This window comes from Chiroxiphia lanceolata, chromosome 9, assembly GCF_009829145.1.
Source record: "Chiroxiphia lanceolata isolate bChiLan1 chromosome 9, bChiLan1.pri, whole genome shotgun sequence".
Taxonomy (NCBI): domain Eukaryota; kingdom Metazoa; phylum Chordata; class Aves; order Passeriformes; family Pipridae; genus Chiroxiphia; species Chiroxiphia lanceolata.
In genome coordinates, this window is record NC_045645.1 from 15,841,888 (window position 1) to 15,855,292 (window position 13,405).

The window sequence follows — 13,405 nt, forward strand, 5'->3', positions numbered from 1 at the left end:
GTATAAGCTGGATCCTATAATCAAGTTTAATTAGAATCACTGGGACTTAGCAAAGGTGTACAGATCGATCACGTTGATCCACTTGTAGGCTCATAGCCTTACTGTAAAGGCATAAAGCATGTTGTTATTACTTCAAATAATCCAAGCTGATCTTCTTTGGAGAAATGAGGTCTGATCTTACAGCTGGTTCCTCACAGGTAGGGCTTTCCTCTCCACAAGGTTCCAGAGACATTAACTGGCATACGGCAATTTTTCCTTGTAAGAGGATGGAAAAGAAAAACAGGAGGCAATAATAGGAATGAACCTCCTTCCCCTGGAGCACTCTTTTCTCACTGTCTTCAAGTCTTCCCAAGGTCCAGAATTATTAAAACAGATAGTAAGATAAAGTTTGTTGCACTCCACTCCTCGTAACATCTGCCTACTTGGCTGGGTGATGATATGCCTACACCCAGCCCTGGGTAATAGTATGTAAACATAGAAGACAAATTTTAAGCAGAACGTGTGCAGCAATTGCTAGGAGGGTTGTGATTATATCACGGAAATCCACTCAAAAGTTGTAAGATTAGTTGTGTAATTAAAAGAGTAATAAAGGAATAGTTTAAGAATACACAAAATTTGCAAGCACCACAAGAGCTAAATAAACTTACGTATTCATTTCAGTTTTCTGTTTATGACATGTCATCAACTTGTGCTCGTCACTGTCAGAGGTACATCAGTAAGAGCCTCAGAGAGCTCTTATGCTCTCTCTCAGGTGCCATTTCTTAACACAGAATTCCCTTTGAGAAATCTGAGTGAAAGCCAGGTAATTAACTTTTTGAAGTACTATGGAAGAAGTGAGTTTTCAAAAAAGGAAAATTATCCACACTTTTTTTTCAATTTTTTATTTTCTCCTTTTCAGCATTTTCTTAAATAAACACCAGTAAGTTGTTGGTCTAAAAAAGATTATTATATTATTTTTTAACTCAAAGTTCAACATGACCTAGACATTTATTTCTAAATCTATGGTGAGATGTATTATTGGAAGCTTTACAAAACAAGGATTTCTCCTATTGTCACAATTTTTTAAGAAGCAAGATAGAAAGTACTGTTCTTCATTAATATACTATTTTTTCAACATCTCCAGGCTGAAGTAAACAAACAAAGAAGGCAAAGATGTATACATTCTCCCATCACTTTTTTTCTGTGCCTTATAGTTCCAGGATTTCATAAGATTTTCCAAAGATCCAACCTAGACATGAGCACAGTATTACAAGAGTAATACTGCTGTGTCTAGAAATCAGGGACAACAAATGGTTGCATTATTAAAAATCTGTTGTTGGTGTTATTGGGTTTTTCTTAAATTAATGTTAGGGCTACACTTCTTTTACATAGTTTTCTTTATTGCTAAGTGAAAGAATTTAAATATTATCCCAAAGTAGACTTGAACTGTGAATTTTAGCATTACTGCTTTGTGAGATAAGGATTTCCTTTAACAGGTATATTACTTGCAAAATTAAATAACCTTTACCCCACCCCATTAAAAAGGTCACTAATTTCTGGAGTTCATTCTGGGCCTAAAAAGGTGTTGGGCTGGCCTAGAATTGCTCTGCCTCCACTCATCTACTAACAGTACATTGTATCCAATTTCTTCCTTCCCGAGAGTTTCATTTAGCCCATACCCAAGCACGTCTCTACATTGTTGTCCCTGTAGACCTACATCACTAATTTAAACAAGCAAGATTAACCAGAAGCTTAAATAAAAAAATTACTTTTTTCCTGGTAGAGTTTTGCCAGTAATAAGTATAATAATATAATTAACTCCTATCTGGTGTTCTTCACATCTCAGTCCTCACTTCTATATGCATCACCAAGTGAAAGCAAGTTCTTCCTTAGGTGGTATATTGGACTAGTTAGAACTATTCTAAAAAGTACTCTAAATTTTGCTTACAGTACCCTGCACATTCCTCCAAGAGTTCTGTACTATGCTCAAGGGCTCACAAGGTGTGTTTTCCATAAGGAACACTGAAGTCTCAACTATTCACTTTTCCAGGTCTTTGGGACAAAGACTTTAATAACACGACCTGAAGAAAAGGAACAATTAAAGGCCTCAGCCAGTTGTACTGGCATCCCTTTCATTCAGTTTGCTTTTCTAGCACACTAATTGAGTGCAGGAATGAGCTAACATAACAATGGCTGAAGAAATAGCATTCAGATATTTTAAGGCACGGGCTGAACTCAGGATTCCATATAATGCTAAATTCTTGGACTTACGTACTTAACTGCCTTCTATTTTGGGACTCACTCAGAATGTTCCCGCTTGCTCAGTAATTCACTGTCACAGCACTTAAAGGTAGAGCTACAGTTGTCCAGGGCTGCCTCGTGTTTTCCAGACTCTGAAGGAAGAATGATTAAGTATCAGAGATTCAGCTAAAGCAATGTTATCAACCAGTTTCTCTTTTGATTCCTGTGCCACTACACTTCCATCAAAGAATCTAGGATTTTGTCTTTCCAAGTTGCATAAATAACATCGGGAATACAAAAAAAGATTACAGGCCTTGTCTTGAGAGGGGTAATAATATGTTCTAGGCTACACTCAATAGGCAGGCTAGGTTAAGCATGAACCAAAGTCAGCTGCCTGTGCTTAGAGAGAATCTCAAGCTTCACTAACTTTGCTGACACCCACTCATACACCTATGAATTTTCTTTGGGGCACAATCTGTGTTTCCCTCTGACCACATCTTATAAAATACGCGTGCAACCACATTGATTCTCCTCCTTTGCAATGGAAGCAGGCCAGGAGATGAGGAGATGAGCTGTAGCAATGGACCACACACACTGACAAGTGTACGAAGACACTTGTAACCCCGTCATTTCTGATTAATTCTTTATATCCTTCAACATCTATTCTCAAGACCAGTTCAAATGAAGTTTAAATACAGTTTGGAATCATTCTATCACGCTTAAAATGAGAAATTAGTCTATAAATGTCTTTCTTTCCCCACCAACCCCCAACACCTTCTCCTGCAATGTGCCCAAAACCACACCATGCTCTGCAAGTAAATCTATTTCATGGCTTTTGACACATGACCACTAAAATAAGACTACTTCATACCGCTGACACTGAAGCTGTGCTGGCACAAATTTTAGATAGTATTCTTTGTAGAATAGTGAGTTTTAGACAACCAGCAAGTAGTTTTCTTCCTGAGCCTGTAGATGCCTGGCCACATAAAACTGAAGTTAAGCCACTGGCTTCATGTGAACTAAGTCTATACGTAGATTTGCATATGTGGAAGATTACGAACTACATCAAACAGCTACATAGGTTTAAGTAAGTGAAAAAGTGTCATTTCAGTAAAAATGTGCATTGATACTGTAGAGCTGTCTTAGTATTATTTTTATGTGAAATTAACTGTGTGCATAAGTTCATAAACTTCTTTTGTACTGCAGCATAGTACTTCAGATTGTCAGGTTTGTTTGGTGCTCAACAGTAGAAATATAAGCACCCTTAAAATGCTTCAAATTTGCTAGGAACAGTAGGGTAATTTAAATGTTTACTTCTCCCATTTCCTTTTTCCTCAAAAAACCCAAAACAAATGAACCCAACCCTCCAAAGTTTAACTTGCAGTTCTAGAGCAAACAGACTACTACTGGCCTGTATCCATACAGAGATGCAGTAGTATAAACAGAACAATTGCTGATCCTTGCGTGAGGTTAAATCTGTTGAAAATGCCTCAGCTTATATGAGTCTGCACAGACTAAAAAAAAACCCCAAAAACCAGCTGTAATTGCTTCCACAGAGCATTTTGCATGAGTCCAATTAGCCTAATGTAGCATCCAATATTAGGGTGGAACGAGAATGCACATGTGTATAGACTGGACAACAGAAAGAATGTTTATGGACAGGTGCAAAAACCCACCAACACTCGAAACAGGCAGGAAGCTGAGAATAAATGGTCGTGCCACATGTTGCCACGAGGGAAGAGAAACCATTTCCTCCCAGACACCCAAACTGCCTTTGAAGCTCTCAGCAGCTCATTACTCCGCAAATCGACTGAACTGTGCCAGCCCCCCAAAAAACTCACCAAGCACCCCAAGTACAAACGTTTAGCCCTTTAAACTATTAAAAACGGCATTTACAGCCCCCACTCACCACAACCTCCTGGACCACTGCTCCAGGTCCCCAGGGCGGCAGGTGGCTGCCCTCTCTCCGGGCGCTTGAGACAAGCGTGACCTCTCCTTCCTGAGCTACCTGCCTTCGCTAACCCACAAACCGAGGGTTTCACCTGCCTCCTGGGCCTGGGGGAGCCGAGCCCCTGAAGCCCCCAATACCAGGGATGTGCCACACGCCCCCACACACACACACTTCCGCCACCACTGGAGGATTTCCCAGCACCGGCGCTTAACGGACGGGGAAGAGGCACCAGCGGAGTGGGGAGGGAGGAAGGGAGGGAGGGAGGGAGGGAGGGAGGTGGCGAGGCGGCCGCGGGGCTGAAGAGAGTGAGGGGGCAGAGGGGTCTGAGGGGGCCGAGGAGGGTGAGGGGCCCGTGAGGGCTGAGGGGCCTCGCGCCGCGGAGCCCGCGCGGGGGTGTCACGGGGGGGGGGTCGCGCGCCGCCCGCGAGCGAGGCCGCTCTTCCTCCCCGCGCCGTCACGTGCCGCCGGGAGCCGCAAAGCAGCGGCGGCGTTTGCGACAGGGTGACAGCCAAATGGTGCGACATCGGCGGCGGCCGCAGGCGGAGCAGCCGCGGCGCTGCCAGGGCCGAGCGCCGCGCCCGGGAGGGGAGCGCACGGCGGGCACCGCGACGCGCCCCGGACACCGCTCCGCTCCGCCGGGAACGCACCGCGGGCAGCGCTCCGCACCCCGGACACCGCTCCGCTTCGCACCGCGGGCACCGCACCCCGGGTACCGCACCGCGCCCCCGCGCCCGGCGCGACCCCCATGAGAGCAGGGCGGGCGGCGGCCGCCCCCCCGCGCACCCCCGCCCGCCCGCCTGCCTGAGCACGGAGCGCTCCCCCCGCCCCCGATGCGCCCTTAGTCCCGGCCCCGGACCCGCCTCCCGCGCTCCCCTCCCCGCCGGCGGCGGCGGCAGCGGCAGCAGCAGCGCCCAGGTGCGGACTTCAAACCCCGGCGCAATGGCGTCCAACGCGGCCGAGAGGGAGATCCTCTTCACCGAGATACAGGTAAGCGGCGAGGGGCGCCCCGGGGGCGCCGCCCCAGCCCCGTTCCCCTCCTTCCCTAGCGGGGAGCGCGCAGCAGCCGCCGCGCCCCGCCGCCCCCTGCCCGCCGCTCGGGGCGGGACGCCCACCCCGCACCCACACCCAGCCCCGGGCCGGGGGGGCGGCGGCGGAAGCCCGTGCCCACCCAGGCCTCTTCCCGCCGCTCTCCCCCGGGAGCGGAGGCGCCGCCGCCCGGTCACGGCCCCACCCCGCCGCCGGCCGCGACCCGCTTTTGTCTGCGCTCGGCTCCCTCCTTCCCCCGCCGAGCGGCCGCGTCCCTCTGGCGGGGCCTTCCTGCGCCGCGCCCCCCGCCCCGGCAGCACCCCTCGCCCGCCCCGGGGCTGCCGCGCCCGCCCCGAGCCTGCCGCAGCCGCTGTGGGGCCCGGAGCTCTCGCCCTCCCCCGCAGCCCGGGCACGGCGCTGGTCCGGGCCCCGCCGAGCGCTCCCGGGGCCACCCCGCCGCCCGCGTCAGGGTCAGGCAAAGAGCCTCCTCTCCCCTGGACATGGCACCGCGCAGCAGCCGCGGCAGCTTCCTTCTTATAGGCCTTGAAGAGGAGAAGCCCGGGAAGAGGAGAAAATGGTGCCAACAGCGTTATTTGTCACACCGCGAGGGTTCTTGTCACATAAAACTAACTCTAAACAACGCGCGACACTGTTAGAAGTCCTGAAGACTCGGGGGTTGGAGTTTTTCATCCCTGTAGTTTGACCACTTTTGGTTGCCTGTGCAAGTGTTACTTTTCTGCTTGTCAGCTGCAGGGGTAGCAGGATTAGATGCGATTCGGGAGCTTCACTTTTGTGTTCTTATCTTTAAATGTCAGCTCAATCTGCTACCTCTTAAGCTTCCTTGTCCCGAAGAAAGTTTGCTTTCCTTTTTTTTTTTTTAATATACGTCGTTAAGTCTATGTAAGTTGTTATGTTTAACCAGGCAAAGAATGTGTCTCTGAATTTATTAGATAGACAATAAACCAAAATAAGAAGACCATAAATGGAAAGTATTGAATTTAATGCTCAAAAAGAAAACAGAAAGGCATGTTTTGAAAAGGAAAAATTTTATTTCCCAAATACTGTTAAATTCTCCTGTAATTTTGAATGTTAACAATGTGCTCACTTGAGTAACAAAGGAAAAGAAGGCACAAGAGAGATGTAGCAGTCTACTTAATATTGTAGCACGTGAGATGGCTGAAGGCTAAGAATCCATCTAAAATGCTGAACTTTAATCAGTGGCTCATAAGTGCCTAGGAAGAATCACTATGTTAATACAAACTTGATACGATGGTGTATAAGCTGGTAAACCTGTTTGAAGTGGTGAGCTGTGTGAATAGCTAACTGTGGCAGTGTTACAGGCAAGATAAATGGAAGCAACATTTCTGTAGAAGTACCAAGAGTGAGGTTCACATTACTTTAAACAGAAATGAGTGAAGTATTTTGGGAATGGGTTTGTTTTTTGTTTTGTTTTGTTGCTTTTTTTCCTTGAAAGATAAGACTGACAGTGATATTAATAAAAAAAAAAGAAGATAATATAAAAAATAGTAATTTTTAAAAAACCAAAAGACAACAACAAAACAAAAAAAATCCAGGATGGATTAGATTCTTTGGTTGCACTGCCTCTTCCATTATATATAGTAACTTCTGTATTGATAAATACACTTCCTCGGGCAGGACAGAAAGGTAAGAAGTTAACACGGGAATCCCAGGGGTTTAAGCTTCGTGAACTGCTGACTTTTAGGTATTTTTAAGAGGAACTTCTGTATTAGAAGGAAACATTGTAAAGATGCTCTTTTGTTTGTGGTGGTGTATATTAGCAGTGAAACGTGAAGGCATTAATATAACTCTTCTTGGTAATACTTCAAAACAAATTGCTGTTCATATACCTGTACATAAAAGTTGGTTTAGTGGTATGGCCCAAAAAGAAAGAGAACTGCTGTGAAGTGTGAGATACGCCATTTCACACATGTTTCTTCAGGAGGGAACTTCCTCAATCTAAAGAACTCCGACTTAAAAAGTGCTTATATGTAAAATGGGCTTTTGCTTGCATATTGCAATCCTGCACAGAAAGATGAGGAAGTTGTAGTATGCATGGTTACAGTAAAGGTTAAAAGGGTCAGGTAGTTGGATGGATTTAGATCATGGACAATGGTTTAGATGTTTTGCTAATACTCGTGAAAACTTACTGAAAACAAACTAAACCCAGTGTAAATCCCAAGCTTGTTCCTGACATGGACTCTAGAGTGAGTATCAGTCAGTGATCAATATAGTATATTGCTTTCTGCTGTTGCATGTTCTGCATGCACTTGGTTATGACAGCCCTGTGTACTCCAGCATGGTATAAGTAAACTGTTAGGCTTGGGTCAAGTTAGTTAAAGTGGATCACTAGTCAAGAATCAGTTGAACTCTCCTGATAAAAAGATTGGCAGACTGTCACAACTACTGACTTAACAGGATGTGAAGTGGATTCTGAGAAAATATGAAAAACAAAAGACCAAAATAGCTAACTGCTAATAAGAAAGTGGTGGTACATGTACTTGTTTCAAAGTGTACTGGGCTTAATTAAACAGGCCTTAAATAGGCCCTAGGTTGCACTTCTCACAATGACAGTTTTGTATTTTAAAAAAGTGACTCCGTAACTGATAAAGCAGTTTCTTAAAAACCTCTGCTAGCAAATATCTGCTTGATATTTTTGTCCCGCTTTTCCTACAAAATATGGTATGCATTCTTTTATAAGATGTGGAAAGTATGTCTTGCTTCTTAGCAGGTTTTCAGCTGAGTTTGTTCAAGGTGAAAAATGCCACACTTATTCCTCAGTAGTTAGCAAATGCATAATATGAAGTAAACTTGGCATTAAAAATCCTCTTTTTGGTTTGTTCTGTTTAGTAGCTTCACCAGTGAAATTGCCTGATTAGTAAAGATTGAAAAGATTACATAAAGCCAGATTACCCTTTTTTACCTCCTTTTGTCTCCAGTACAGGTTTTTTTGTAGGAGGGGGAATGAGTTTGGGTAAGAACCGCTATTGCTGATGTTGCCTTCCATTCCATTCCCTTAGAACTTTGTCCACCAGGTAAAGGAGCCTCTCCAGTGCTTGCTCTCAGGTTAATTGCACAGTCTTTAACTCTTTGCTTCCTGGTGGAAGTGGCAACTCTGTTACTTCATAAAATTAAACTTTAACATATGGTGCTGCAGGCTGTTAAATAAGGCATCTGTAAAATAAATTTTAAGTTTCTAATGGAAAAAAGTTTGTTCAGGTTTTTTTTCCAAATCATTATTAAAAAGAAAAGAGAAGGTCTTTTGTGAAGTTGTGTGTATTTCCAAAGATGTGTGCTTTCACTGGCAGTGGTGGTAGATGTCAGCATAGTAAGTTGATATAACTAGGTTAACAGAAATTATTACTAGGATTATTTAAATAAAACTGTTGTGTATGCATAGTAATTACACTTTTGTACTTTTACAGTACTGTAAATCTTTTAAACTTGGGACTTTTATTGTTGATGTTACAGGATTTATTTTAAGAAAATTTTAGGTTCACTCAAAATTGTGCTTTCAAAACAATACTTGTTTAATACAAGGGAAAAAAGAGCATATTACTTGGTTTTATTTGCTTAAATGAAATTGTTTGGTCAAGATAGAGAACTTGGGCTATGCCCTGAAGTAAAGCATGTAGGAGATCTTCAGTTATTTCAAATGGAACTGTAAAGGACTATGCCTGGAATTAACTTTTCAAACTCAGCCATAATACATGTTTCTAATATCACAGAACATTGGAAAAAATTTCTTTATTTCTATATTTGTCAGAATAAGGGGATTTTTTCATGGATATTTTGTTTTAATGCCGTAGTAATCTAAGTTCCTGAGATGCTGTACTTAGGGATCTTAAAGCAGAAATGTTATGACAGAATCATGTTTGAAGTCTCTTGCTAACTTTTTTTGTTTTTTTCAATAGTGATGAACAGTACCACAACTGAAATATAAACTGAAATATATGTAAATTAGGATTATATGATGGCACACTCACTATAGTTTTTTGTTTGTTTTATTTTTCCATTTTATACCAGGGACGAGAATTTTCATAAAGTGAATGTGACTGAACAGTGCTCAGTATTTTGTTAATCTGCATGATACAAATCGAACAGTTGAGTCTTGGATTATACAACTATGTTTTGTATATAAATGTATATGAAATTGGGCACTTGTACCTTGCCATGTTGAGTTATACTACCAGATGGGACTCTGAAGACCTGTATTTCATTCCTGGCTGCTCTACTCTCATCTAGGTGACATTAGGCAGATGACTTTGCTTACTCATGTCTCAGTTTCCTCATCTTTAGAATAGAGGTAGGGATGCTTGTTTTTTTAGAGATAAAAAGTACTGGGTATTTATTATTAGCTGTGGTCAAGTGCCTAAGGACACCATAAAAAGGTACAAGTAACCTAATTAATCTGTTTTGAGGAGGAATTGTAATTGGGTTGAACACTCAGCAGTAAGACTGCCTTCAAATAATGTTCAGCTAGAACAGATTAGCTTTAAATATTTTTGAATCACTCTTGTTTCTTCAGTAGAAGAAAATGTCACATTCAAGTGAAAATATCCTGAACTAGTCTACTGCAGTTTAGAAATGAAAATGTGTGTACAGCTGCTTGGGATTTCTTAGGTCCCTACAAATGCTTTCAGAACTGGTGGATCTAGGGAAGCGCTTCAGGTTTTTTTCCATTTGTGGATATATATTACTCTTTAAACAGTCCTCTATTCAAAACTTGTATTAGTAAAATATACATCCTGTTCTCAGTGGAACATAAACAGTCCTTAAAATACCTTTAGGTAGGTGCATGGGTGGGGTTTTTAGTTTTGTTTTGATTTGGGTTTTTTTCCATTTGTTGAATTCTGTCTGTCTATTAACATAAGAACTTGTATATGATGTAGACTTTTATACATTTGACTGAATTTTCTTTGTCAGAGTAGCTGTCTTTTTAAGACCCAGATCTGTTATTTTAACTCATGATTAATTATTAGTGATGGCCAGTAGAAAAGTATTTAGTTACAGTATGTGTAATAGTTCTTCTGGAACAGTTTTATACATTGAGTGGTCATTCATTACAGTGTAACCAAAAGTCTGTAGTAGAATAAGTCGATAAACGTGTCCTTTACATTGGGAAACAATGGTTTAAGAACTTAATGATAGGATTAAGAATTTTTTCATCAGTGTCTCAGTGCTTTGCTGAATTAGAGATAAGACCTCTACTTAGATTCAGAGTTACAAAGCCTTATATGTGTGTTATATGCAATGCAAGGCTCAGTCTGCTTTTTTTGTGCTTTTGCTAGAAATCACTTGTACAACTGTTACAAAATGGTAGATGGTAGGCTTTTTATTTGTTTGTTTTGTTTTTTCTCTAGTGGATTGTAAATAAATGGGTTCAGGAATAGACTGAGCTAAAGCATCTCTCACGAGATACTGCTCTGTAGCATGGGCAAAGCATTTGTATGGTACTTTCAAGCTCTAATAATTAGTACTTGTTCTGCAGTTCCTTGTGCAAGTAAAAGAGCATCTTTGCTAGTGTTTGGTGTGGGTGGGGGAGGTTCTTTTTAGAAAATGAGATTTATGTTGTAGGATCCAATCCATGACCTCTGTTACTTTGAGACCCAATTCAGAAGCACTACATTGAAGCAGAAACTAGTAGTGCCATTAGCTAACGAAATGCTTTGGGCCTGTCCTTACAAGTAACATTATATCTGATATATGTGTTTGTTTATTTCAACTGCAGCTAAACAATTATGTCACAGTGACACAAATCGACACCATTTTTGTTACTGCCATTTTACACTACTGGTTACTTACTGTTTGACAGCTCACCAGTGAATTGAACTACTCGTGTGGCAGTCTGGTCATGCATCTTATGGATCAAAGTGCTGCTCTGTGGATTTTCTCTGGGATGATTTCCCAAACCTTGAGGAATTCTGTGACTGTGTGTCAAATTAGTGAAGTTTAGTGTCATCCATCAGCTTTGCTGGTGCAACTTCTGGCAGCTGGTGAGGATGATATGGCTGAGTTCTGTGGTGAGCAGACATTCACGTGAACAGGATAGTAGTGTGCAGTTGCAGGTTTATGTTCAGCTAAATGGCCCAGCCCTGCTGGGAATCCTACTGCTGTTGTACTCTGGTTAATAGAAGAGGCTGAAATTGAGTTATTCAGGCTAATGCTTTTAACTTAACGAGCAGGGTGAGTTGAGAAGTTCACGTGGTGAGTTACTATGGCTCAGTTGTGGGACCACCAGCTGGGTAGTGGTGATGTGATTGTTTTTTAAGAGCAGGCCATACCTTATATTTTTCTTGACATGAGGTGTAGATGCAGTTTCCTATAGTCTGTATCAGCATTATGCCCAGGGTGGCTGTACTTCCTGTTTACTGCTGCTGCGGTGTGCAGAGCACTTCTGGAGTGGAGGCACCGAGATGGCAAAACTGTGCTCTCATCAGTGCAGTTTGTGGCTTCCGCAGCCAGGGAAAAAATAGGACTATTAGCATAAGTGTGTTTCCTTAGGACAGCTCCATCTATACTAAAAGCCTTTGTTATTTTATTATAGATATATAGATAGCTATCAGGTACCAAATAATAAATGATTGACTGGGAAGGGCTGGGCTGGGTTATGAAAGTTTAATATATGCAGCTTTTCCCTGTTCCTTTTTTTTTTTTTTTTGAGACATAAAGAAAGGTTGATATATGTCAAGACCCAGGGAGGGTTTGCTCTGGCCCATTATACAGATCAGGATTAGTAAAAACCTTAATGTGGACATGACTAAATTAGTTAGCTTTTTCTGCCTCCAATTCCTGTGGATTTCTTTAAGCCTTGTCTTCACTGGAGATGTGTTGGGTTTTAAATGACAGAGAATTTTTTTCTGACTTCTTCTCTAAATAAGTGCAGATCAGAGAGCTTGAATCGAAAGCCTGTAATATGTGGTTCATGTCTGCAGTGTTATGTATGGGAGTCCGGTGCTGAAGCAAACTGGTTTTTCTCTTGAGGTTTTTCAAACACTTGTTACCCTGCAACATGGTGGTAGGGCTCACAGATTTTAAGTTTCCATTAAACACAAGAACATGTTAACCTGAAAATGAAAGTAGCGGAATCAGTTCTGTTTCTATTGAGTAGAACCAGGGAGACAAGCTTTCCATCAGCTTTCCACAGTTGTTATTAGAGTGTCACAAAATACAATAGGTAGCAGATCTATAGCCAGGAGAAGGAATAATTAAGTCTGCAATACCAAGGTACTAATAGATTGTATTACAGTTCTGAGATAAATCACAGGAATATTGTGAGGCTCTGTCTGTCAGTGTGATAGAAACACTCGCAATCAGATCAGAAAGGAGAATGTTTTGTTTGTCTAACTACAACAGTAGTAGTTTTCTGAACTAGTGCTGGGCCTTAAACTCAGAGAATATTGCTCATCTCTTGGAATGTAAGGGCTGATATACCTTTTTGCTAGCTCTTAAAAGTTAATACTCAAAGCACTTGAAGATGACTATCATGTACATTTTCTTTAATGAATTTTAAAAATTAAATACGTGTACATGAACTTCATAAGTACATATATAACATTCTTCTATGTACTCACATTTGTTAGGCTATTGGAATAAATAGATTGTTAAAATGAATAAGAAGTGAGAGTAACTGTAGTTGTTATTTACCTGAAATAGTACTTGCAAATAATTTTGGTGCACAGGTGTTCCAAAATTATTCTTTTATTCACCTGTATGTAATTTTTTTCATATATGAACTTCATGTAACTTTTGAGGAGAAATTGAGAGTTGATGATTAAAATAGGCAGAAAAAAGTCCTTTTTTTATTTCAAAGTCCCACACACAAACTGGCTAATTAAACAGGAAATAATGGTAGGGTTCAGTATATCACTGCTGCTATAGTTGGCTTGTGAACTTAGGAACTTTCACATATGTTTTTTTGAAAACTGTCAAAAGATGTGCTTCGTTTGGTGTTTTTGTTGCAGATCACTAAGATGTAAGACAGGTTTGTGATGTAAATTCAGGATGGAAGAGTTCTGGTTGCCTCACTGACCATGTCATGTGCAGAAACTGGATGCTTTGCCCGTGCAGACTTGAGGCTGTTACTCAAAGAAAGTGTCAAACTTTGTCAGCTGGTACTGCTGCTGAAAGTGAGGATGTTCCATATTGTGTTGCTGTACATTTGCACAGACAGCTGCATGGTGAACAGAT

The 13,405-nt window shown here is 41.9% G+C and overlaps 2 protein-coding genes across 3 annotated transcripts in view; one reads left to right on the top strand and one right to left on the bottom strand.

Annotated features, from left to right (window-relative positions):
• LOC116791050 overlaps window positions 1-4,918 on the bottom strand; it is a 225,013-nt gene extending 220,095 nt beyond the window's left edge. Inside the window, exons 1-3 of the mRNA XM_032696701.1 lie at window positions 4,819-4,918; window positions 4,130-4,609; window positions 2,282-2,372 (exon numbers count right to left, since the gene is read on the bottom strand). Of these exons, the coding sequence (XP_032552592.1) occupies window positions 2,282-2,372; window positions 4,130-4,609; window positions 4,819-4,918 (671 nt within the window). The remainder of the gene's footprint in view (window positions 1-2,281; window positions 2,373-4,129; window positions 4,610-4,818) is intronic.
• A 106-nt stretch (window positions 4,919-5,024) lies between these two features.
• The window catches only part of PKN2 (protein kinase N2), a 54,778-nt gene continuing 46,397 nt past the window's right edge, over window positions 5,025-13,405 (top strand). Inside the window, exon 1 of one of the 2 annotated variants that reach the window (XM_032696880.1) lies at window positions 5,025-5,158. In XM_032696880.1, the coding sequence (XP_032552771.1) occupies window positions 5,111-5,158 (48 nt within the window). In that variant the 5' untranslated portion in view covers window positions 5,025-5,110. Of the gene's footprint in view, window positions 5,159-5,681; window positions 5,775-13,405 lie in introns of those variants that run through there. The other variant, XM_032696881.1, reaches the window with a different exon arrangement.